The 22,122-nt window shown below is 47.0% G+C and overlaps 1 protein-coding gene and 2 non-coding genes across 3 annotated transcripts in view; 1 reads left to right on the top strand and 2 right to left on the bottom strand.

The window, feature by feature from the left end:
- The window catches only part of PFAS (phosphoribosylformylglycinamidine synthase), a 31,986-nt gene that overhangs the window by 6,749 nt on the left and 3,115 nt on the right, over positions 1-22,122 (top strand). Inside the window, exons 7-26 of the mRNA XM_084806232.1 lie at positions 1,696-1,836; positions 2,045-2,169; positions 4,005-4,133; positions 5,940-6,071; positions 6,311-6,439; positions 7,447-7,520; positions 7,765-7,921; positions 9,002-9,063; positions 10,285-10,446; positions 12,002-12,127; positions 13,145-13,276; positions 13,415-13,645; positions 15,425-15,605; positions 16,510-16,593; positions 17,261-17,416; positions 18,458-18,577; positions 19,478-19,623; positions 20,058-20,268; positions 21,017-21,108; positions 21,504-21,618. Coding sequence (XP_084662358.1) covers positions 1,696-1,836; positions 2,045-2,169; positions 4,005-4,133; positions 5,940-6,071; positions 6,311-6,439; positions 7,447-7,520; positions 7,765-7,921; positions 9,002-9,063; positions 10,285-10,446; positions 12,002-12,127; positions 13,145-13,276; positions 13,415-13,645; positions 15,425-15,605; positions 16,510-16,593; positions 17,261-17,416; positions 18,458-18,577; positions 19,478-19,623; positions 20,058-20,268; positions 21,017-21,108; positions 21,504-21,618 — 2,705 coding nt within the window. The remainder of the gene's footprint in view (positions 1-1,695; positions 1,837-2,044; positions 2,170-4,004; positions 4,134-5,939; positions 6,072-6,310; positions 6,440-7,446; positions 7,521-7,764; positions 7,922-9,001; positions 9,064-10,284; positions 10,447-12,001; positions 12,128-13,144; positions 13,277-13,414; positions 13,646-15,424; positions 15,606-16,509; positions 16,594-17,260; positions 17,417-18,457; positions 18,578-19,477; positions 19,624-20,057; positions 20,269-21,016; positions 21,109-21,503; positions 21,619-22,122) is intronic.
- On the bottom strand, positions 2,949-3,020 carry TRNAA-UGC (transfer RNA alanine (anticodon UGC)). Its single transcript has one exon. It is a non-coding gene; the product is annotated as a tRNA-Ala (tRNA).
- On the bottom strand, positions 3,140-3,413 carry LOC146342696 (Nuclear RNase P). The gene has a single exon (XR_014784167.1).

Below are 22,122 nucleotides of genomic sequence, written 5' to 3' on the forward strand. Positions count from 1 at the left end.
GCTTTGCTATGGGGTGCAGAGAGGAGGGCAACTGGGAGGAGCTGTGTTTGCAGATCAGGTGGCAGGGCCACGATCCTACGGTGATGGAATGTTCAGATTCTTACCGTCAGAGCTGTGGCCTCCCAATATTGTTGAACTCCAACTCCCATCAGCCCCAGCAAACATGGCCAGTGCTCTGGGATGATCGGAGACAGAGTCCAGCGACACCGGGAGGGTCCTAGGTTCTCCACCCCTGCTCATCATGCTTTGGTGAAGATTGTATTGGATGCCCCTGTGGCATTTATCCATAGCTGCAGAACATACCTGGGGCGCTGCCCTCCTGTGCTCCTTGAGGGCCCCTCATCAGGGTTGCCGTGATTTCTGCCAGAGTGTGCCAGACAGAAGCATTAAATACAGAGCCATAGCTCCAACTGCTGGCAGTAAGAAGTACATACAATGCAGTTCAGTGTAGTATAGTTAACTGTAATGCATTTGGAATGGAGCCATGGGGGCTGCTGGGTGTATTCACAGGGTGTACAATCGTGGCAATGTAGCACACAGAAGAGGGAGCCAAATTAATAGCCTATTATGTAAAAACAACAATTACAACCCTGGTAATATGTACCTGTTAAGTCTGAATGTTCCCAGGAAAAAGAACTCCTACTAGGTTGCTCATTTTAAATGCCACATTTCTAGTTTCCACTATTTCAGTTGAGCATGGTGCTGTTTAAAGCACCATGCAAATCATATTAATAGCATTCAAAAATGGGTTAAACAAACATTGTTATTGTTGACTTTGTAGAGCTTCCCTACATTAATCCTGGCTGAGAGAGAGAGGGAGAAGCTACATCCCATCTCTTCCATGCATACTTGGATAGCTTCTCAGACCTGGCATTTTGATGAGAATCAAATTTCCCATGCCATAATTAATTAATTAATCGATTCATTAAAATGGTTTAGGAACCACCTTTCCAGTGCTCGAGGTGGCATCCAGTGCTCGAGAGGCATTTCAGCCTTATAGGATTGTGGGGTGGGGAACAGCTGGCCCTACTATTAGGCAGGGCGAGGCAGTTGCCTCAGGCGGCAGATTCTGGGAGGTGGCAGCAAGGTATTAGAGGATTGGAGCTATGTGCCTCATGGCCTTCTTTGTTCCCCCTAAGCAAGCCTGATGTCTTCAGTTATGGTGGAGAATGCTGCCCCGTTCCCAGTGTTGAAGAAGGATTCAACTATCAGTCCAGTCAGCTTTTGTACATGGAACAGCAGGGGGCGCCATCTTATCTTTTGCCTCAGGCAGCAAAGTGTCTTGGGCCGGCCCTGGTGGGGAATGTGCAAAAGCTGGGAAGCAACCGAACAATAACTGGTCAGGGGGAGGGGGTGGGGTCTGGGGGAAGGGGGTGAGGCCAGGGACATGGCCTTCTGAGGAACTGCAGAGGGCCGGATTTGGCCCACACGCCTGAGGTTCCGCATCCCTGTTATAAGGGAATGCAGGCTCACATGGGGCACGTGCTAAGCAGAAGGGTCTGGGTTCAATCCCTGGCATTAAAAGGAGGATCAGAGAGTTGGCAGTGTGAAATACCCCTTTCTGCTTGAGACCCTGGAAGAGCTGCTGCCAGTCAGTACAAACAGCACTGGGCCAGATGGATGATTGTCTGATATAAGGCAGTTTCCTCTGCTCCTAAAGTCATCTCTTGTCCCCACTGCACGTGCTCCATGCAGCGAACACAGCCGGCATTGGTTCTTCAAGGGACGCCTCCTGGTGGATGGGAAGGAGGTCAAGGAGTCGCTCTTTGAGTCCATCATGAAGACCCAGGAGCGCAGCAACCCCAACAACGTCATCAAGTTCTGTGACAACAGCAGGTGGGTCTTCCCCAAGAAGTGGAGAGGGGAACCGATGGGTTGTAAACGGCTGGCCGCACCCCAGCCTGCCTGCCCCAGTTACCCTCGTGGGGGAGGAGGGGAAGTAACATGGTTGCTGTGGCAACTCGTAAGGCTTCCTCCTCTTGCTCGGCATCCATGTGGCTCCTTGAGGCTTGAGCATGTGCGCGTGCTGTCTTTCTCCCGACAGTGCCATCCAAGGCAGGGAGGTCCTTTCGCTGTGGCCCAGGGACCCATCCTGCGCCAGCCCCTTTGAGAAGCGTACCTCCACCCGGCATGTCATTTTCACTGCTGAGACCCACAACTTCCCCACGGGTGAGTAAGGCGGGAAGCTGCATGGGGCAAAGGAGTGGGGTGTCCAGGGGAGCATGTTTCCAGTACATCTCCAAGCCTGAGACAAGAGTCCCGCTTAAGGCCACAAAGGTGCCGGCAATGCTGTTGGACCCCAAAACATCTGGAGGGCACCAGGCTGCCTACTGTGATCGGGGAACCATTGAGAACATGAGATCGGGTGCAAGCAGAGCCGGCCCTACCATTAGGCAGAGTGAGGCGGTTGCCTCAGGCAGCAGTTCCTGGAAGGTGGCAGCAAGGGGGCGGAGGAGAGAGCTGAGTGCCACATGGCCTGCGCTGAGCCCCCTAAGCTAGCCTGCTGCCTTCCTGTGTCGTGTTCCCATTGCCAGTGTGGAAGAAAGATTCGACTGCCATCCTCTCTGCTTTTCTATGTGGAATGGGAGGGGCTGCCATTTTGCTCTGTCCCTCAGGCAGCAAAATATCTTGGGGCAGTCCTGGGTGCAAGGCCTATCTAGTCCAGCTTCTTGTTTCCCACAGTGGCCAACCCAATGCCAACTAGGGGGAGCCCCAAAGCAGGACATGAGCACAATAACACGCTCCTGCTATCGTTCCCCAGTATCTTGCATTTAGAGGCCTGTTGCCTCAGATCCCAGGGGTAGCATAGAGCCCAAGGGTGGACTCCAACTCCCATCAGCCCGAGCAAGTGTGGCCAATGGTTAGGGATGATGGGAGTTGACGTTCTGGAGGGCCAGATGTTCCATATCCCTGATTTAGCTGCCGATAGCCTTATTTTCCTTAAAAAGTGGAGACGCTGGGGATTGAACCCAGAACCTCATACATGCAAAGCATGCACTCTACCATTGAGCTACATCCCCAGCTTGAAAATGTCTTTGCCATTCATCCTTTCATAGATTAGTTGGTAGCCACTACCTCCCCCGTTGATAAGCATGGTTTTCTGAATAGGGAAGCAAAGGAAGACAAGTAAAGAGCAAGCGCTGGGTGATTTGGATTGGGTTATGGAGTGCAGTTGCTTTACTTCGTCTCTGCCCAGTGTACCCAGAGTTGCTGGCCACGAGTTATTCCCAAATCCCAAGCAAGCCACAGAGGCATGCACAGAAGCTTATCCCCTTCCAGCTTCTTCTGCCCTGGTCTTGGGCTTTGCCGCAGACCTATATGGCTGGGAACTCCCCTTCTTGCTGACCTTCCCAGAGGTGCAATGAGGGTGATGGACACCAAGCGCCTGGCCTCTGTGGAGACTTTCTCCCATCCTGATAAAAGTGGGAGATACTGGGGACTGAAACCGAGACCTTGTACATGCAAAGCATGCGCTCTCTCACTGAGCTACATGTCTTGAATAAAATATAAAAGGCTTTTGCACTGGCTGGGAATCAAACCCGGGTCTCCTACCACTGAACCACCAATGTATTTGTTGCTGATGTGACACAGTGTAAGGTAACTCATATGTATAAAATTGGTATACATGCACGCGCGCACACACACACTTGCTTAATGCACTGTAAGCTCCTGACCCTAGGAACAAAATGTGAAGTTATCTTACATTATTTGTTAAATGTTTTAATCTCACTTTTCCACAGATTTGAGGCTATTGATACTCGAGAAGAAAAATATTTAAACAAAACAATTATAAATGACCATATTTGGAAGTGGAGGTGTTGGGGGCTGCAAAAAAGGCTGGGGGAACCACATTTGGCCCATGAGCTGCACGTTACCTAACCCTGCTGTGGATGGTGTTGATACAGACAAAAATAAACAAGTGTTGGCTTCTGGCTGACTGTGTAGTGTGTGGAGGCAGAGGGTGCGTTTCTGCAGATGACTTTGCTTTTAAACTCTCTTCACAGGGGTCGCCCCCTTCAGTGGTGCCACCACGGGGACGGGAGGGCGGATCCGGGATGTCCAGTGCACGGGTCGTGGGGCCCACGTTATCGCTGGCACTGCTGGATACAGCTTTGGGAATTTGCACATCCCAGGTTAGTAGCAGTGGTTTGGGCCCAACATACTGAAGAGCATAGTGTGGAAGAACACTTTTTGACTTCCTAAGTGCTGCCATCAAATGGCTAGGTGCCTGTAATTTTTTCTTCCCCAAGACCACTTCCTTCCCTCCACGTAAAGCTGTGTTTACTGTGTGCCAGAAAAGAGAGCCATCTTGTTTGCCAAAGAAACCCAGAGTTTGATGAAAAAACCATGCCAAATACACGTGCCTTCTGAGATTTCTTGTAGCTAGGGATGTACGCATTTTGTAAAATCTGTTCCGTCTACATTTTTGCAGATTGTCAGGTGCCCTTCGTTCTATCATCCGTTCATTGATGGAACTGGACTTTTTCCAATTTCCTCAATTTGTGGAAATTTGCACTTGTGCAAATGCGCAGATCCCCCCATATGCGCAACCTCCCCCCAAATGTGCAACCTCCCCCCAAATGCACCTTTTCATGCTTTAGCCTATGGGGAAAATTTTATGCATTTTTCCACAACTCAATTTGTATAAAATTCCAGAAAGTTAAAAACAAAAAATCTGGTCTGCAAATCCATGGGATCCACATGACTCGGGAAAAGCTGGTCCAGTGTAGAATACTCAGGCCAGATCCATAGAAATCCGAACTCATTTGATTCCGTTTCAGATTTCTCTGACATCTGTACTTGTAGCACCTGCCTGCACATTTTCAAGCCTGTCTCCTTACCCCTAAGGGCTAAAAACTTTTTTTTTGGCTTTAACTGAAAGCTGAGATTTCTCAAGATGCCATATTCTGACCCACATCTGAAATCCTCAGACTTGTAGAACACACACACATTTGTTTATTACTTAATTAATTACATTTCTATACTGCCCAATAACCAAGGCTCTCTGGGCAGTTCACAACAGTTAAAACCATAAAATACTATGTGACAAAACACAATATAAATCTTTTAAAAGTACCACGTAAAACCAAGCAGCAGTTATAGCCCAGGGAAAGTCTTGGTGAAAAGGTGTGTTTTCAGGAAGCGTTCAAAAGATGTCACATTTTCAGCCTCCCAAACTGCATGAAGGAGGGTTTTCCAGGGGGTGGGTGCCACTACAGAGCATGCTACAGAACTTGTATTTTCATTCTTTCATCAGACAGTGAGCTTCTACTGAGTTTTGCTCTACCTGTTCCACACACATATGGGTAATAGCTTAAGAATGATAATTAGTGACTTTCTTTATTTCTTTACTGATCTTGTGATATTAATGTGTATCTTCTTTATTGTTGTCTTTATTTTTAATACTTTATTTCAAAATAAAATTAAATGTCATGGATAAACACACACACACACAGAAGGCAATGTCATTTCACAGTCTCTTGAGACTCCTTAGAAGCCCCATTAATTATGTGTTCATGCCCCTAGTCCAGGATAGCAAGGTACACACAAAGAGGAAGCTTTGGAAGCTGCATGGCTATGGAATCATAGAATTATAGAATAGTAGGGTTGGAAGGGGCCTGTAATACCATCGAGTCCAACCCCCTGCTCCATGTAGGAATCCAAGTCCGAGCATCCCTGACAGAGGGCTGTCCAGCCTCATCTTGAATGCCTCCAGTATGGGAGAGCCCACCACCTCCCTAGATGATTGGTTCCATTGTCGTATTGCTCTAACAGTCAGGACATTTCTCCTGATGTTCAGCCAGAATCTGGCTTCCTGTAACTTGAGCCCATTATTCCGTGTCCTGCACTCTGGGATGATGGAGAAGAATTCCTCTCTGTGACAAACTTTCAAGTACTTAAAGAATTATATCCCGTGTGTTCCCCATGCTTGGCTGCAGGTTACTCATTACCGTGGGAGGATCCAACCTTTCCATATCCTGGAAACTTTGCCCGGCCTGTGGAGGTGGCCATCGGAGCCAGTGATGGTGCTTCAGACTATGGCAACAAATTTGGGGAACCTGTGCTGGCGGGTGAGCGTTCTTCTGCTTTATAGATCTTTGGTTCCATGATTCAGTCTGTCATTTGTGTGTGGTGGTTGTTTTCTCTTTGAAAACGGGACATGCCCTAACAATAGCTGGGGCAAGAGAGAGGCCAAAGGGAGGGAGAAACTGGAGGGGTGTGTGGGTGTGTGTGTGTGTGTGTGTGGCCGACGGAAACAGAAATGTGGAAGAGAATTGTTAGAGCCAACCACCCATATTTCTTGGCGCAGGCTTTGCACGGTCCTTTGGGCTGCGCCTGGCGGATGGTGAGCGGCACGAGTGGATCAAGCCCATCATGTTCAGCGGTGGCATCGGGGCCATGGAAGATGCACATGTACGCAAGGAGCTCCCACAGACTGGTAATTGTTACTGATTTTAGCCTACCGTATTCTAAAGGCCTAGGGTGAGTAATGATGTTTTAAACCAGATAGATCTAAAAACATTAAATAAAAGTAACAGGTATGAAGAATTAAGACCCCAGCACCCAAATTTATTTATTTGTTTATTTATTTTCATTTCATTTCTATACCACCCAATCGCCAAAGCTCTCTGGGCGGTTCACAAAAATTAAAACCAAAGAAGGACACCGTAAAACAATATAAAATATAAAAGCATTAAAACCACAATATACATAACAATAAAACCAGAATAAAACCTAGCAGCAATGCAGAGATTTAAAATACAGATTTAAAACAGCAAAGCTAAAAAACTTAAAACCTTGGAGGGTTGCATATAATCTTCACTTGAAATCAAAGTGGGTTTTGTTGTTGTTGCTGAATTCTCTGATTCATGTAAATTCTGTGTATTTTTATTGATGGTGTTCATGTGTGTCTCTTTGCCTATAAGCACCTGTGATGATGTACACTATTATGTGTCTTGTGTTTTAGCAGGGGGAGCAATGTTAGATCGATTATTCAGTTAGATGAATTGATTAAAAACCTTTGGATGGTCTAAAAGGGTGTTCTTGATTTAGGAAGCATTTTTATGGCTTTAGAAGTAATGTTTTTGCTGATACAAATGGTTACTCAACGAATGAACAAATGGATATGATTGTTCGACAGAGCTTTTATCAGCCACAGCCTGAATAGATTTGCTTAGTTCGCAAGATTTATTCTGCTACTGTTGCTGATCATGTGGAGGAAAAAGAGGCGCTGAAGCACCTGCTTCGTCAGAAATTTCCCTTCTCATGTCTTAGTTCATGAGATTTCTCCAGAAATTGCCCTTGCACTTCCAAACAACCATGAGGACTAGAGACTTGGGTTGGTTTTTTTTTTTTAATGAAAGGTTAGATTCTCAGAATTCTATACCTGATACCCGATTTTTTTCATTGTACGATTGCAACTTCATTTCTGATTTCCATCTCTAGGTATGGATGTAGTGAAAGTTGGAGGCCCTGTCTATCGAATTGGTGTTGGAGGAGGAGCAGCTTCCTCCATCCAGGTAAGCTGGGAGATGTGTTCTCCTTTGATCCTCAACTTTGGAGGTGAATGTGTTATCGCTTTCAAAATCGTGCGGTGAAGGTTCTTGGGATATCTTTGGAAGCACTGGCAGGAAGCAAAGGTTACCCTGCTTTATTGTACTGTTCCCAATCTTGTCCCAGATTGGTGACTGCCTGTCACTGACAAAGCTATGGGCTTTTCACTGTGAAGCTCTTCACACCTGCAGATATTTCCTGTATGTGCAGGTACAAGGTGACAACGCCAGCGAGCTGGATTTTGGGGCGGTGCAGCGTGGCGACGCCGAGATGGAGCAAAAGATGAATCGGGTGTTGCGAGGCTGTGTGGAGAGTGGAGACAACAATCCCATCTGCAGCTTGCATGATCAGGGGGCTGGAGGCAATGGTGAGGGGCTGGGAGAAGCCTTTGGGGTACAGCGACAAGAAAAATTGATGTTCTCCCTTGGTTGTTCTGAGCGGTTTGATTAGGCCATGTAGTGTAGTGTGTGGATGTAATGGCAAAGGAAGGCTGTCAGGGTGAAGAGCATGGGGTAGTCATGAGGAGGGACAACCACTACTCTTATGCCCTCATTGGCCATCCCCCCCCCCACACACACACAGGCAGTGACTGATTGGTTCAGATTGCTGCTACTCAAAATGTAAGGTAAGAAAAGTTTTATTTTGAAATGGAGTAGTATAGACCCTATGGGCTTCTCTGGCCAGCTGCCGCTGCAATTCCTTTTGCCAGCAGGACCAGCTGGGCAAGGAGGAGGAATGGAAGCTGCGGCGTGGGCAGGGCTGGGTCCTTTTGAGCTTCTGGGCCCTTGGCAGCTGCCTGCCCATGTCGACCCCCGGTGCCAGGCTTGGTCCCTGGGGGTAGTTGGTGAATTTTGAAAAGCAGGTGCTCGTCGTGTCAGTGTCCACGACCACAGCTGAAGATTTGCCAGGGAGATTTAGGCAACTGAGTGAATCCATATCAACAAACCACTTATAGCAGTTTTCATCTCCACCTGGAGCGGGTTTTTTGTAAAGCCTAATTTCAAGAGCACATACCCCCAAATACTTTGCATTCCAGCAGAGAACAATATATTGTTATTAGGAAAGTTTATTTCCCCCCAGCTACTGTGACAATTGCAGCTAAGCTCCGAGGGAACATAGAATTCTGGGGGGGGCGGCGGTGGTGGCACATGACATAATTGTTGCTGCCAATAAAAAGTGTCGGTGCTGCGTCCCTGTGAGCCCCGACTCCACTACATCACTGGGCCTCCCTTCGCTTCCATCTTCAAGGGCAAAGTGGCAGAAAGTCATGTCTGCTTGAATGGATAATGGAGGGATGTGTTGAGCTCAGTGAGAGCGGCGGGGCAAATGACGGGTGCTTTTCTTGATCATAGACTTTTGGGAGGAGTAGAGTAGCTGCTTCCTCCAAGGATGTGGGGTGTATGTGTGTGTATGTGGGGCTCCCAAATGACTCTTCCTCCCTGTTTAGGGAATGTGTTGAAGGAGCTGAGTGAGCCAGCCGGGGCTGCTATCTACGCAAGCCGCTTCCAGGTCTGTGTCCCATGAAGATCTCCCTGTAAATGGTGAACTCTGACTTCTTCCCGAAAGCCCAGAGCAGGGAGCATTAGATTTAAACAAAAACATACAGCAAGAAATTGTAAAATCAAGCTAAAGTTTAGATGGAAAATAGCAAGCTTGGCAGATTTACCCCTCCAGCCTGCTGTTAGTGTGTAATGAACAAAGTGCTCTTTATTACTGACACTTATATACCGGCCTATTTGATAAAAAGCCATCAAGGGGGTGCTAACAATTAATAAAAATAAAGCCTTAACATGGGCTGGGGAACCTCTTTCAGCCCAGGGCTGAATCAATTTTGGAGATGCTTTCCAAGGCTGGATTCCAGTGGTGGGCATGGCCAAAGGCGAAAGGGGCGGGGCCAAAATGCCAGCATATTTTATTTTATTTTGTTTTGTTTTGTTTTATTTATTTATTAAATTTCTCAGTAGCCCATCTGGCCAGTCACCCGGCCACTCTGGGCGATGTACAGCAGTACAAACAGTCTAAAACAGTAAAATTAAACATTAAAACATCATATTTCTAAAAATATCCTAACCCACCCCAAATGCTTGCCTGAACAACCAAGTTTTCAATGCGTGGTGGAAGCTCATTAAAGAGGGGGCATGGCGGAGTTCCCTAGGGAGGGAGTTCCACAGAGTGGGAGCCACCACAGAGAAGGCCCTCTCCCTCATCCTCACCAGCCTAGCTGTCCTGGCTGATGGGACAGAGAGAAGGCCATCCAAGGCTGATCTTGTTGAGCGGCCTGTCTGGTGTTGCTGGAGGCGCTCCTTCAGTTGGAACCATCTAGGGTTTTAAAGGTCAAAACCAATTTTACCTTTAAGCTCTTACTGTCAGTAACTAAGCCTTAGGGGAGGCATTTCAACCTTAACACAATAAAAAAGAACATTAAAGCATTAAAACATTAAAGCATTAAAACAACTACATAATTTAAAAGGCTAAGGGTGCAATACTATGCAGATTTAGACTTAAAAAAGGCCTACAACTCTGTCTAAATCTGCATAGGATTGTGCCCTAAGTTAAAAAAATGTGCTTTTACACCCTTTCTAAGGGCCAAGACAGCAGGGAGCAATCATGGTTCTTGAGGGAGCGCATTCCATGGTTTGGGGGCAACTGCTTTGTGTCGCACACCACAATTTCCATCCCTCTGTTAATTCTCTGGAGCTCTCCCTTTTTTCTTTCTCCTTTCTTTCCCAGCTAGGAGATCCCACTCTAAGCATTCTGGAGATCTGGGGGGCGGAGTACCAAGAATCGAATGCCCTTTTGCTACGCCCCCGCCATGCTGATTTCCTGCGGCGCCTGGCCCGTCGTGAGAGGTGCCCCGTTGACTTCGTAGGCAGGATTACAGGCGATGGACGGGTATGACGGGAAAGGGGGGCATTAATAAATGGGGTTTGGGGAGCAAGTGACTAGGTCAGGAAGGCAAGAAATGGTGCAAGAAATGAAGAGGTGAAGGCAAGGTTGCAAACTGTCTTGATTGGGCAGGACTGTCTAGAAAAAGACCGGCTTTGTTCAGAAGTAATGATAAACCGTTTTTTTTGTTATGGGCACAAACCACAGCAAAAACTTGGGCTTGGACACTCCCCATCTCCTCCCCTTTTCTGGCACAGCTGCGAGGAAAAGTTTAGAAGCTTTTGCTTCCATTTTTTTTTATTAACCACAGTTTAGTGTTACATCACAGTTTAGGGTTTAGATGTATCTTAACTATGGTTTATTGAAACAAGCCAGCTTCATAACCCAGGGATTTGAAGTTGGCTTGTTTCACTGAACTGGAGTTAAATTAATTAGTTGGTCCAGGTTGGGATGTAAAGACAAAGAGTGGTTTATCAGAAGCCAGAACTTCTGATCTCCTTGCAGCTGTGTCAGAGCAGGAAACTGGTTTATTGTTACGTCCAGATACAACTACTATCTCATCCTGGAGAAAAAGCCAATACTTCAAGGCCAGGGAGATTAACTGTGTGTGTGTATTATTCTTTCTTATAGCCTTAGAGGAAGGAGATGGTATATTTAAGTGTCAAACATCTTCTAGAAAAGCTAGGAAGACAACACTTTACATTACACAATTTATGTACAAGTATTGGTGGGAAAAATCCCAAACCTCCAAAATGTTTTAATTTTTGAAGGAGATGAAACTATATCCCACCATGGATTTTTTTTTAGTGAATTTTCACATAACTTTACTCTGGTAGATTTTTTACTTGAGTGAAATAGGATTTGAGATAATACTTTTGAAATGACAAGCAGATGGGTTTTTTCAAAAAATGAATTTTTGCCAGTATTGATATTGGAGAGTTTTCAGTACTGCATGAAACTAATTTGCAGATTACACACACAGTGTTCAGGTCCCGATCTGAAGGAACATGACTCTGCAACGCCTAGAGGGGAAGCCTAGTGGGGAATTTATGGATGCTGTTTTGATTTCCCAGGAAAATTTTTTCCACCAGTTTAGTCACTTGCCCCTCAGGAAATCACACATTTGATAGAGGCATCTATGAAGAGACTTTTAGTGTATAGAATGTTATGTACGCCATATATATCTATATCTATCTAAACACCTTTTTATTTTACCAGTAATGTTGCTTCTCTCTCTCGAGATGCCTCTGTGGTTTTAGTTGCGGGGGAAGTCCTTAAAATTCTTAGAACACTGAACATGTAAGCTGCAGACTAGCTCTGTGTGTGTCTAGATATCTATATAGAGGAGTTACAACTTTCACTCGAGATGGTTGACTTTGTGCTTATGATGCGGTACAGAAGTGGCTCAGCTCTGGGCACTGGGGAAGTGTGATGAGTGAGAGCCAAAATCCAAGTCGGGTGTGCGAGAGTAGAGGCAAAGTGGAAAGGAATGGATTGTGGAAAGTTTTGGAAGGAGGTGGCCTCTAACAGTGACTCCTCCCTGTGGGCCGATCCTTGACAGATCACGCTAGTTGACGACACGAAGGTTCCAGCGACTGACATGGAGCTGGAGAAGGGGCAGGTGGGAGGAAGAACCACCCCCGTGAACTTGAAGCTGGAATGGGTTCTAGGCAAGATGCCACGCAAGGTAGGGTTCCGTGTGGGTGTCTCCCTCCACTCCCCCGAAAGAAAAGGCTTGGCAAACATTTGCTGGGGGACATTTAAGGTGTAGGATGCTTTGCATAAGGGCAAAGGAGTTGGGCTTGGTGACCCAGTAGATAATCTCTTCTAACTCTTTGGGTCAATGAAAGAGGCCCCCTTCTGCAGAGACCCCCCAAAATGGAAGGCCCCCTCCATTTGGTACAATTATATTAATAGTTCTTTAAAATATTAATTAAAAACTCCCTACCACTACAAATTAGACAGGCTCCAACACTATTGAAAACATACTTTTTCCAACAGGTATTGGTATGATTATCTAGTCTTCTGTATATAGTCACAATATACGGTATTTAATCATGATCCTATACTGTATTTTTGTATGTCGTTTAGACATGTCTCTCATTGTAAGCGATTCATAAATATTGTTAAATAAGATAAATAAATAAATCATCATTACGACCATAATAAAATAACTACATTTTCTTTCAGGGTTTTTTTTTGCTAATTCTCCATAGCCCCAGCTCTTATAGTGCTCTGTTGAGTACTGCAATAGCTGTGACTTCTTCCAGCCAATATTACATAAAGGTAAAAGCTGCTTTAGGCTGAGTCCGACTGTTGGTCCATCCCTCATGGTATGGTCTCCTCTTGACTGGCAGCAGCTCTCCAGGCAGCGAAATGTCTTTTCCCATCACCCACTACTTGATCCTTTAACTAGAAATGCTAAAAATCGAACTTGGAACCTTCTGCTAACAAAACATTTGCTCTGCCACTGAGTTCCAGCCCTTCCCCTAACGTTCATTTCAGTATCTTTTTTTTTTTTTTTTGGGGGGGGGGGGTTGGATTCTCCTTTCGCTCCCTATGTCTATTTCCCACTGTCCTGCCTGTTGGGAAGCAGCATCAAAGGAAGCCATCTTGCGGCTGGCTCTCTTGGCTCTCTGTAGAATGCTGTGGCCTGGCTATTCATAATATTGTGTGTTTGTTGTTGTTCCTTCCCGCCATCAAGGAATTTATGTTGAATTGTGTCAATCGAGTCCTCCGACCTCTGGATCTTCCTTGTGACCTTAGTGTGGTGGACGCCCTCCAGCGCGTCCTGAGGCTCCCAGCTGTGGCGAGTAAACGTTACCTGACCAATAAGGTACGCTTTCCAGATGGGGCTTGGCTCTTCGGGCTCTTTTGACGCCATTTTATTTTTCAGTGGATGGAAGGTTTGTACCTCGGCTTTTCCCCTGGTCTGTTTTTCACCTCTCCCTTTGTTCCTTTTCCGCTGGCGTAGGTGGATCGTTCGGTGACGGGGCTGGTGGCGCAGCAGCAGTGTGTGGGCCCTCTCCACACCCCGCTGGCGGATGTTGCTGTGGTGGCTCTCTCCCCGTTTGAGACAGTGGGAGGAGCCACAGCCCTCGGGGAGCAGCCAATCAAAGGGCTCATTGACCCCGCAGCCGGTGCCCGATTGGCTGTGGGTGAGGCCCTCACCAATCTGGTTTTTGCTCGTGTCACTGACCTTAAGGTGAGCCAACCTCAACCTCCATATATACACAGTTTTGCCATTTATTTATTTATTTTATACCCCTGCTCCCCATTTTATCATTGCAATCTTCCTGTGCGGTGGATAAGTCTTAGAGATAGATGCTCTTGGAAGACCTTCTAAGGGTGCAATCCTAGGCATGTTTATTCATTTACTCCATTTATGGCCCGCCATTTTTCCCTCTTGAAAGGAACACAAGGCGGCTTACATGCTCCTCCTCCTCTCCATTTTGTCCTCATAACAACTCTGCGAGGATGGTTAGGCCCAGAACTGGTGACTGGCCCAAAGTCACCCAGTGAGCTTCATGGCCAAGTGGGGATTAAAACCCGCATTCCCCGAGTGCCAGTCCAATATTCTCGCCACTACACCACACCGACTCTCGCTGGCTTCCTTTTTAGGCAGGAAGAAGTCCTACCACTCCCAGCATTCCCCAGCCAACCCTGTTCTAAGAAAGGGCTCTCCTAGGGCTTAGTTACTGGCAGTGAGAGTGCTAAGCTACACTATGCTGGCATTTTTTTTTTTGCATTTTTGGCCCTACCACTTTGGTCTTTGGCCCTGCCTACCACTGGAATGCCCACCCCCATGAGCTTCTCCAAAACTGAATTTGGCCCTGGGACCGAAAGAGGTTCCCCACCCCTGCGCTATGACGACGACTGCTACTACTAATTTGTGTAGTATAATAACTGTCATGATCATTGTAATTATTATCATATAAAGACATTTGCTGCTTGCTCCTTGGGAGGAAAGCTATGGTAAACCTAGACAGCATAGTAAGAAGCAGAGACATCACCTTACCGACAAAGGTCTGCATAATCAAAGCTATGGTTTTCCCAGTAGCAACGTATGGCTGTGAGAGCTGGACTATAAGGAAGGCTGAGCGCCGAAGAATTGATGCTTTCGAACTGTGATGCTGGAGAAGACTCTTACGAGTCCCCTGGACGCAAGGAGGTCAAATCAGTCCATCCTAAAGGAAATCAACCCTGACTGTGCATTGGAAGGACAGATACTGAAGCTGAAGCTCAAATATTTTGGCCACCTAATGCGAAGAGAAAACTCCCTGGAAAAGACCCTGATGCTGGGAAAGATTGAAGGCAAAAGGAGAAGGGGATGGCAGAGGATGAGGTGGCTAGATAGCATCACCGATGCAATGAATATGAACTTGAGGACACTCCGGGAGAGAGCGCAGGACAGGAAGGCCTGGCGTGCTATGGTCCATAGGGTCACGAAGAGTTGGACACAACGACTGAACAACAACAACAAAGACATTTGCAGTTGCATAACAATAGCATAATGGGAATGTGGGGTGTGTGGAAAACCACTGCAGAAATATATCAATATCCATTAAATTGCCATAATACACAATCATGCAAGTAAGATGGAAACTCACAGATAATAAATATGGCTTGTCTTGCCATCTAAATGGCTTCCGAGTGGATACCTCATTGGCTCTTCCTAGAGAGGGAATTCTGTAATGTTAGGGACTTAATAGAAAAAGTTGCTGCTGATGATTATTGTTTAACCTCCTGGTTAAAACCCTCATTTCCTTCAGCTGTGCAGTCTTCCACCTCTCTTACAAATGCTACATCCCTCCTGTGACCCCCAGAACATTCTGCGGAGGCCGCCAATTCTCATATCCTTTCCTTAATGTGGCTCATGTTTAATCTGTGTGCCAAAGTTAGAGGACAAAATCAGACGTATATGTAACCTGTGCCTTTCTATTTGTCGCCTGGGCTCCGCCGGCAAATGTATGTGTGTATGCAGGATGTGAAGTGCAGCGGGAACTGGATGTGGGCGGCCAAGCTGCCAGGCGAGGGGGCGGCCCTGGCTGAGGCCTGCAGGGCCATGTGCTCCGTGATGGGCGAGCTGGGCGTGGCTGTGGACGGAGGCAAGGATTCCCTCAGCATGGCGGCCCGTGTTGGCATGGAAACCGTTAAAGCACCCGGTGAGGAATGGGGGACCATGCGCTGGGGGCCTGCTCTAAAATTACTCTCCTCAAACTACGAGGAGGTGGAGTTGTTTTTCCAAGGGCAAAGGCTTATTCTGAGGGGAATGTGGTAAATACACACACACACACACTACATACACACAGGTGTGTGTATGTAGTATTATCTACGTCTATGTCTATCTCTATGTCTCTGTCTATCTCTATCTTTATGTCTATGTCTGTCTATCTCACTATATAATGTATTATCTATATCTGTATATATCACACACATGTGTGTGTATAGATAGATAGATATAGATAGATACACATATGTGTGTGTGTGTGTGTATGTATGTGTGTGTGTGTATGTATATGTATGTATATATATGTGTGTGTGTGTGTATATATATATGTATGTTGTGTCACTTTACACCACCCTTCTCTCCTTCTCTCTCTCTCTCTCTTTCAATTTACATATATAAATATACACACACGAAAACCTCAGAGCCTTAAAGACTTTAAAAGCAGTTTTGAGGGGGAGAAAAACAAGGGCAGGCTCTAGCTTTGGCGAGTCTCCAGGGAACTAGAGTGCCCCATTCCTTGAACGCATGGGATGTTTTGTTCAAAGCACTGGAGTAAGAGGTGACCGGTAACTTCTCCCTGCTGTTGCATCTCATCAAGCTGCCACAGAGCATCTGCTGTGGATGCTTGACTTTCAGTCCCCTGGGAAGGGGAGAGGGAAGAAGCATGTTGCCATTACCTAGCAACCCATTCAGATGCCCCCCAGACACCTTATAGCTTGACTGCAGGTGCTTGAGGAAGTCTCCTAGCTCTTGGTAAATGCGGTTTAACTCTGCATCTCTCACCCTTCCCCCTGCCCCACATTTCTGTCCCTCCCTCACTTTCTGCTCCCTTCCCACAGGGACGCTCGTCATCTCAGCATACGCCGTCTGTCCAGATATCACCGCCACAGTCACCCCTGACCTCAAGTGTCCAGATGGGAAAGGTAAGGTCAAGAGCCAACGTCTTGTGGGACGAAAAATGCCAAATAAACTGAACAGCTATGACGTGTCCTGATTATAAGTTAACGTGAGCTGGTGCAGTTAATATTAGTTGAACACTTATGGGAATGACTTATAGAAGGTTTGCTAATATCTGTTTGTCTGGCCACCTGTAACAATTGAGAATCATTTCCAGGCAGACCAGCTTCTGTAGCTTGGGAAGAAGTCTGTCTGTCTGTCTGTCTCTCTCTCGCCATCAGGTAGCTTAATGTTGTGGGCTAGTAACTTTGATGGACTTATTTGCAAACTTGAGTTATAGAATCTCTGCGTGTCTTGGTTTCACTGAGATAGTTGAATAGATAGTTGGGTCTGTCTGTCTTCCTTCCTTTTTTTCTTCCTTTTTAAAAAGCTCCTTCCTTCCTTTCTTCACCATTAATGATAGTGAATAAGTAAACTTCGTCAAGGTTTGATCCTAGTGACAACCACTGACCTCCTATGGGTTTGACCAAAAAATACAATTGTGGTCATTTTAACTGTGCTTAGTTGTAGCATCAAGGAACATATATTTTTCTGTACTGTGCGTGTGTGTCGGGGGGAGGAGGATGGGGGAGAGGAAAAGAGACAGACATTTTGTCCTCCTCACCAATTTCTTCTTGTTCTGGCATTCTGTAGGGGCCCTGCTTCATGTGGCAATCAGTCCCGACCGGCATCGCCTTGGCGGCAGTGCACTGGCCCAGTGCTTCTCTCAGTTGGGGGATGTTTCGCCAGACCTGGATAACCCCAGTACCCTCGTTTCCTGCTTCCAAGTCACCCAGGGCCTGCTACAAGGTAAGCACAAGTTGTGCGAGGACAGACAAGAACTCTCCCTGGCTTGCCCTGCCTCCCAGCTTGCCCTGCCGTTCTCAGTCCCTCATGCCAGTTTAAGAACCAGCTATTCTTAAACTATTTGCCAGTTGGGGAAAGGCACTCTGCACGTGATCACAGGGACCTTGAGACGTTTCCCTATGGAATTAGTTCTTGTGCCTGACTTCGTGTTAAAGATGGAGAATATTGTTATGCTCGGGCAGAAAGAGAGAAGGAAATGTAATTTACAAACAGGTCCTTTTTTATTCTGTAATGCAGAGATAGGGAACTAGATGGGCTTATGCTTTTCCTCTGACTGCTGATGGAATCCATTTAGGTTGAATCCATGGTGCTGAATCCATTTAGGTGGATTCCTGGGCTTTGCAGTTTCTTTCCCCATTCTAAATGGTTGAAATGCCTCTCCTAAGGCTGAGTTGCTGGCAGTTAGAGCTTTAAGCTTTGCTATTTTTGGCCCCACCCCTTTTGCATTTGGCCTCACCCACCACTGGAATGCAGCTTCTCCAAAATCTTCTCCGAAAGCTTCTCCAAAATGGAATTTGGTCATTGGGATCTGCTGCTTATGACCGTGAGGGCAGCGTTCTGCCATAAGGTCATCTAAACTTTGTGCCCAGTAAAAGTGAACTCTCTCTGAGCTGGATAAACTGAAGACCTTTGCATCTCTATGCTTATTATGCAATTCTGCTCCCATGAGCCATAGGGAAGAAGGAAGGAGATACGTAGGGTACTGAAGCCAGTCGCTTTGACTGTTGGAAGTCCTGCTGTGACCTTGCCTGGCACTGCTGACCCGTCTTCAATCCTTCTTATCCATAAGGACTAGAAACTTTCTTATTTTTTTAAAACAATAAGATGTGGTGCTAAGGATGGCGAATGCTGCTGCTCCAGTAACAAACTCTGCCTTTTCATGGAACCATGGAACAGAGCTCTCAGCATGTTCACAATGCCTCCTTGTCCCACACAGACCAATCTTTCCTCTCTCTCTCTCTCTTTCTCTCTCTCCTCCCACAGATTCAATGATTTCTTCCGGGCACGATGTGAGCGATGGGGGTCTCCTGACTTGCATGCTTGAGATGGCCTTTGCTGGGAATTGTGGCGCTCACATTGAGCTGGGCGCCCCTGGAGTCAACGGTCAGTGAGTTGGGGAGAAAAAGTGTGGCGATGTATTAACTTGAGGGGTGCATGGGCGGTTCCATTACAGTTTGAAAGTGGCTGCTTGGAAAAAGGGGCTTTGCATGTTTTAGGTACAGGAGAGAGAGAGAGAGAGCACAGAAGGGCAGCACTTGCGAAAAGTAATATGTGGCCGGCACGTGGGTGGGTTGGGGAACAGCTTGGGTCCAGGCTGCCTGAAAGATCTCCATCTCCTATGTGAGTCAGCCCAGGTTTAAAGATCTTTGGGGGAGGCCCTTCTCTCAGTCCCACCGCCATCAGATGCATGTTTGGTGGGCAAGCAAGAAAGGACCTTCTCGGTGGCTGCTCCCAGACTCTGGAACTCCCTGCCAAGGGATGCCACGTTGGCCCTCTCTCTGCTCTCCTTCCGCCAACAGGCAAAGACATTTTTATTCGGGTAGGCCTTTGGCACGTAAGCTGGTCTGTTGCTGAAGGGGGGTTTAACTGGCTGGTTCTCTTTATTCCTTTTTTCGTTGTGTTTTTAATGATGGTTTTTAATGTTAGGTTTTAATGAAGATTTTGCTTTTTAATCTGGATTTTCTTGTTAGCCGCCTTGAGCACCATTTTTGGCAGGAAAGGGAAGATATAAATTGAACAGTCAAACAAGCAAATAAATAAAGCAGTGGCTGAGGGTGAAGCATGGCGGAAGCTCCAAGCGGCTAGCAGTTTGGCAGAAGCTCTGAGCAGCTGGTCAGAAGAAGAAGAAGGGCACATAGGATATTAGAAGAGGAAGGGTTCCTTGGCCTGGATCTGAGGATACCAGAGAGAGAGAGATCTGTTTATGCTCTGCCTTGTTCCCGGTCTTCTGCTCACATCCTCCCCTGCAGCCCAGCCCATCGCTGTTCTTCCTCTCCACTCTAGCGCTGGATGTGCTTTTCGCCGAGGAGCTCGGGCTGGTGCTGGAGGTGCCCTACGCGGTGGTGGCTGATGTCTGCCGACGGTACCGAAAAGCCGGGGTGCGGTGCGTGCCTGTTGGCTATTCAGGCCCTCGAGGCCCCAGTGCCATGGTGAGTGCAGAGGCAACCACCAAGGAAAAGAAAATATGTACAAGGGATGGTGAAGAAGCAAAGATAATTGGCAGAGATGGGGAGGACCAGAAGTGAGTGCTGTCGGAGGAGGGTACCTTGGCTACCATCCAGGAAGGCCCACTGAGCTAAGCCCCAGGGCTGCCATTATCCCTGATCCACCTTTCCATGTTGCTCCCCCATCTCTGCTTTGGATCTTCTGGTCACCGGTCCATCTACTTCCCACATTTCCTGTGGCAACTCCCTTCCCTTCCCCTCCCCCCCCCATCCCGCTCCCCCATCTCTGCTTTGGATCTTCTGGTCACCGGTCCATCTACTTCCCACATTTCCTGTGGCAACTCCCTTCCCTTCCCTTCCCCTCCCCCCCCCATCCCGCTGCCAGTGTCCTTCTTCTAGCTTTCATTGTCTCTTCGCAGGTCCGGGTCACCGTGAACGGCCAGGAAATGCTGGCAGAGAAAGTGGCCACCTTGCGAGGCTGGTGGGAAGCCACCAGCTTCCAGCTGGAGAGGCTGCAAGCCAACCCGGAGTGTGTGGCCCAGGAAGAGACAGGGCTGGCCAAGCGCATGGAACCCAGCTTCATCCTGACCTTTAACCCCCAGGAGGAACTTCCTCTGCTACAGGAAATCGGTACGAGAAGGGCCAGTGTCGGGGAAAAGGGATGGGAAGTGGGGACTCCTCTGGCACATGGAGAAAGTGATGATTCCAAACTGAGAACGAGGAAAATAGAGCTGTTGTCCTGTTAAAGCAATCCTGGTTGATTCATCATATGAGTTTTAGTGAATTTATTGATTGCACTTGCATATAGGTAGAAACAGCAGCTCTGAAGCTAGAAGCATGCATGCTTTGTTTTTAGATTATGCATGCATGTGTGTCCTAGCAGGAAACCTCTTAGAAGAGGCATCTTATGTGACAGAAAAGAGAGAATGCTTCCTCTTAGATGGAGGCTGTCGCGTGTGGCTCTTGTAAGTATTTGTATTAAAAATCAAATATTTATTTATTTAAGCAATTTATGGATCGCTTGACTCTTCCTAAAAAGGTGCCCTGAAGCAATTTACAACATAAAAGTTTAAAATACAAAATGTCTACAGTTAAAACATTTAAAAACAGAAACTAAATTTTCTCAGTGAAATCATTTAAAATGAACAAAATAACTCAATTCGCAGTTAAAACATATAAAATCAGAGAAGTAATAATGAATAAACTGGGCAGCACAGGGCATTATAATAATAAATATGCTGGCCCATTAATCAAGGGCACTTTTTGTTGAGTAATCAATTAAAAAAGCTTTTAATCAGTTCACTGGTTAGAGCAGACACTGCAGCCTTATTAGGAAGGGATGATATGAAACAGTGTCTCTCCTTTCCCCCACCTTCAGCCGTGCCTGCCCCTCGGGTCGCCGTCCTTCGTGAAGAAGGGAGTAACGGGGACCGTGAAATGGTGGCTGCATTCCTCATGGCTGGGTTCCAGGTAAGTTGGACAATACAGATTCGGTGAAAACATTGCAGCCGATTCTCTGAGGCCAAGATGTAACTTGGGAAAACGTTGAGCTTCCTGTCTTTGCTCCTCTTCCTGAATCAGGAGTTGCCACTTTTGGACTTCCTTTCCTCCCATATAAAAATGGAAGTGAGGCATCAACAGCAGCTAGGGAATTCATTAGCTCCTTCCAGCATGTTTTTCAATTGGCACATTGCACAGCTGCCAAGTAGATATAGGGAACAGTGAGGGGGAGAGTCAGAGATTGGATAAAGAGGGACTTACAGCAAGAGATTTCATCTCCTACCCCTAAAAGCTCTCTACCAGTTTGCTCCACTCTCTCCCTTAAAGGTCTCCTCCCTGATCCCCTCTCTCGGTCCTCGCTGCAGGTCTGGGACCTCACCATGCAAGACCTGTGCTCGGGCGAGATGTCGCTGGACTCCTTCCGAGGCCTGGTGTTTGTCGGAGGGTTCAGCTACGCAGACGTGTTAGGCTCTGCCAAAGGTCAGTGTCTTTGACTCGCCCCTCGCAGGGCCGGGATCATCCGCTTGCCTCTGTTGGGGAAAAGCTGCCCCATGAGCTTTGCAAAGCAGGGGCAGCCCCATTGGCAGGCAAACAGCAGGATTCCTATCGGCATATCTGCATCATGCCCTGTTTGTGTGCTACCCAGAAGCCTTTGGGCACAAGGCTGGACCAGATGGCTCTTTGAGTCTCATCTAGCAGGCAGGAGCGTTGATAAGACTGGCCCAATGGGCCCTGAATCTATTCCTCAGAGCCCTTGATCTATTCCATAGAGCACTGGGTGTTCATTTGTGCCAAAGGAAGAGGTTATCTTCTCTCAGCTTAATTTCCATCAAGGAGGCAATTTTCAAGGGCTTGCAGCTGGGAAGGGTTAACTCTCCCCTTCTCATTTTTTCCATTGGGTTGGGATGATCTGGGTGCAAATTAATGGAAGAATTTATTGTATTTGAGTAAATTTGGATGAGAAATGAATTGGCTGGCTTTGGC

This window comes from Heloderma suspectum, chromosome 6, assembly GCF_057233095.1.
Source record: "Heloderma suspectum isolate Gila_16-S chromosome 6, 16-S_ref, whole genome shotgun sequence".
In the NCBI taxonomy this organism is placed as follows: Eukaryota; Metazoa; Chordata; class Lepidosauria; order Squamata; family Helodermatidae; genus Heloderma; species Heloderma suspectum.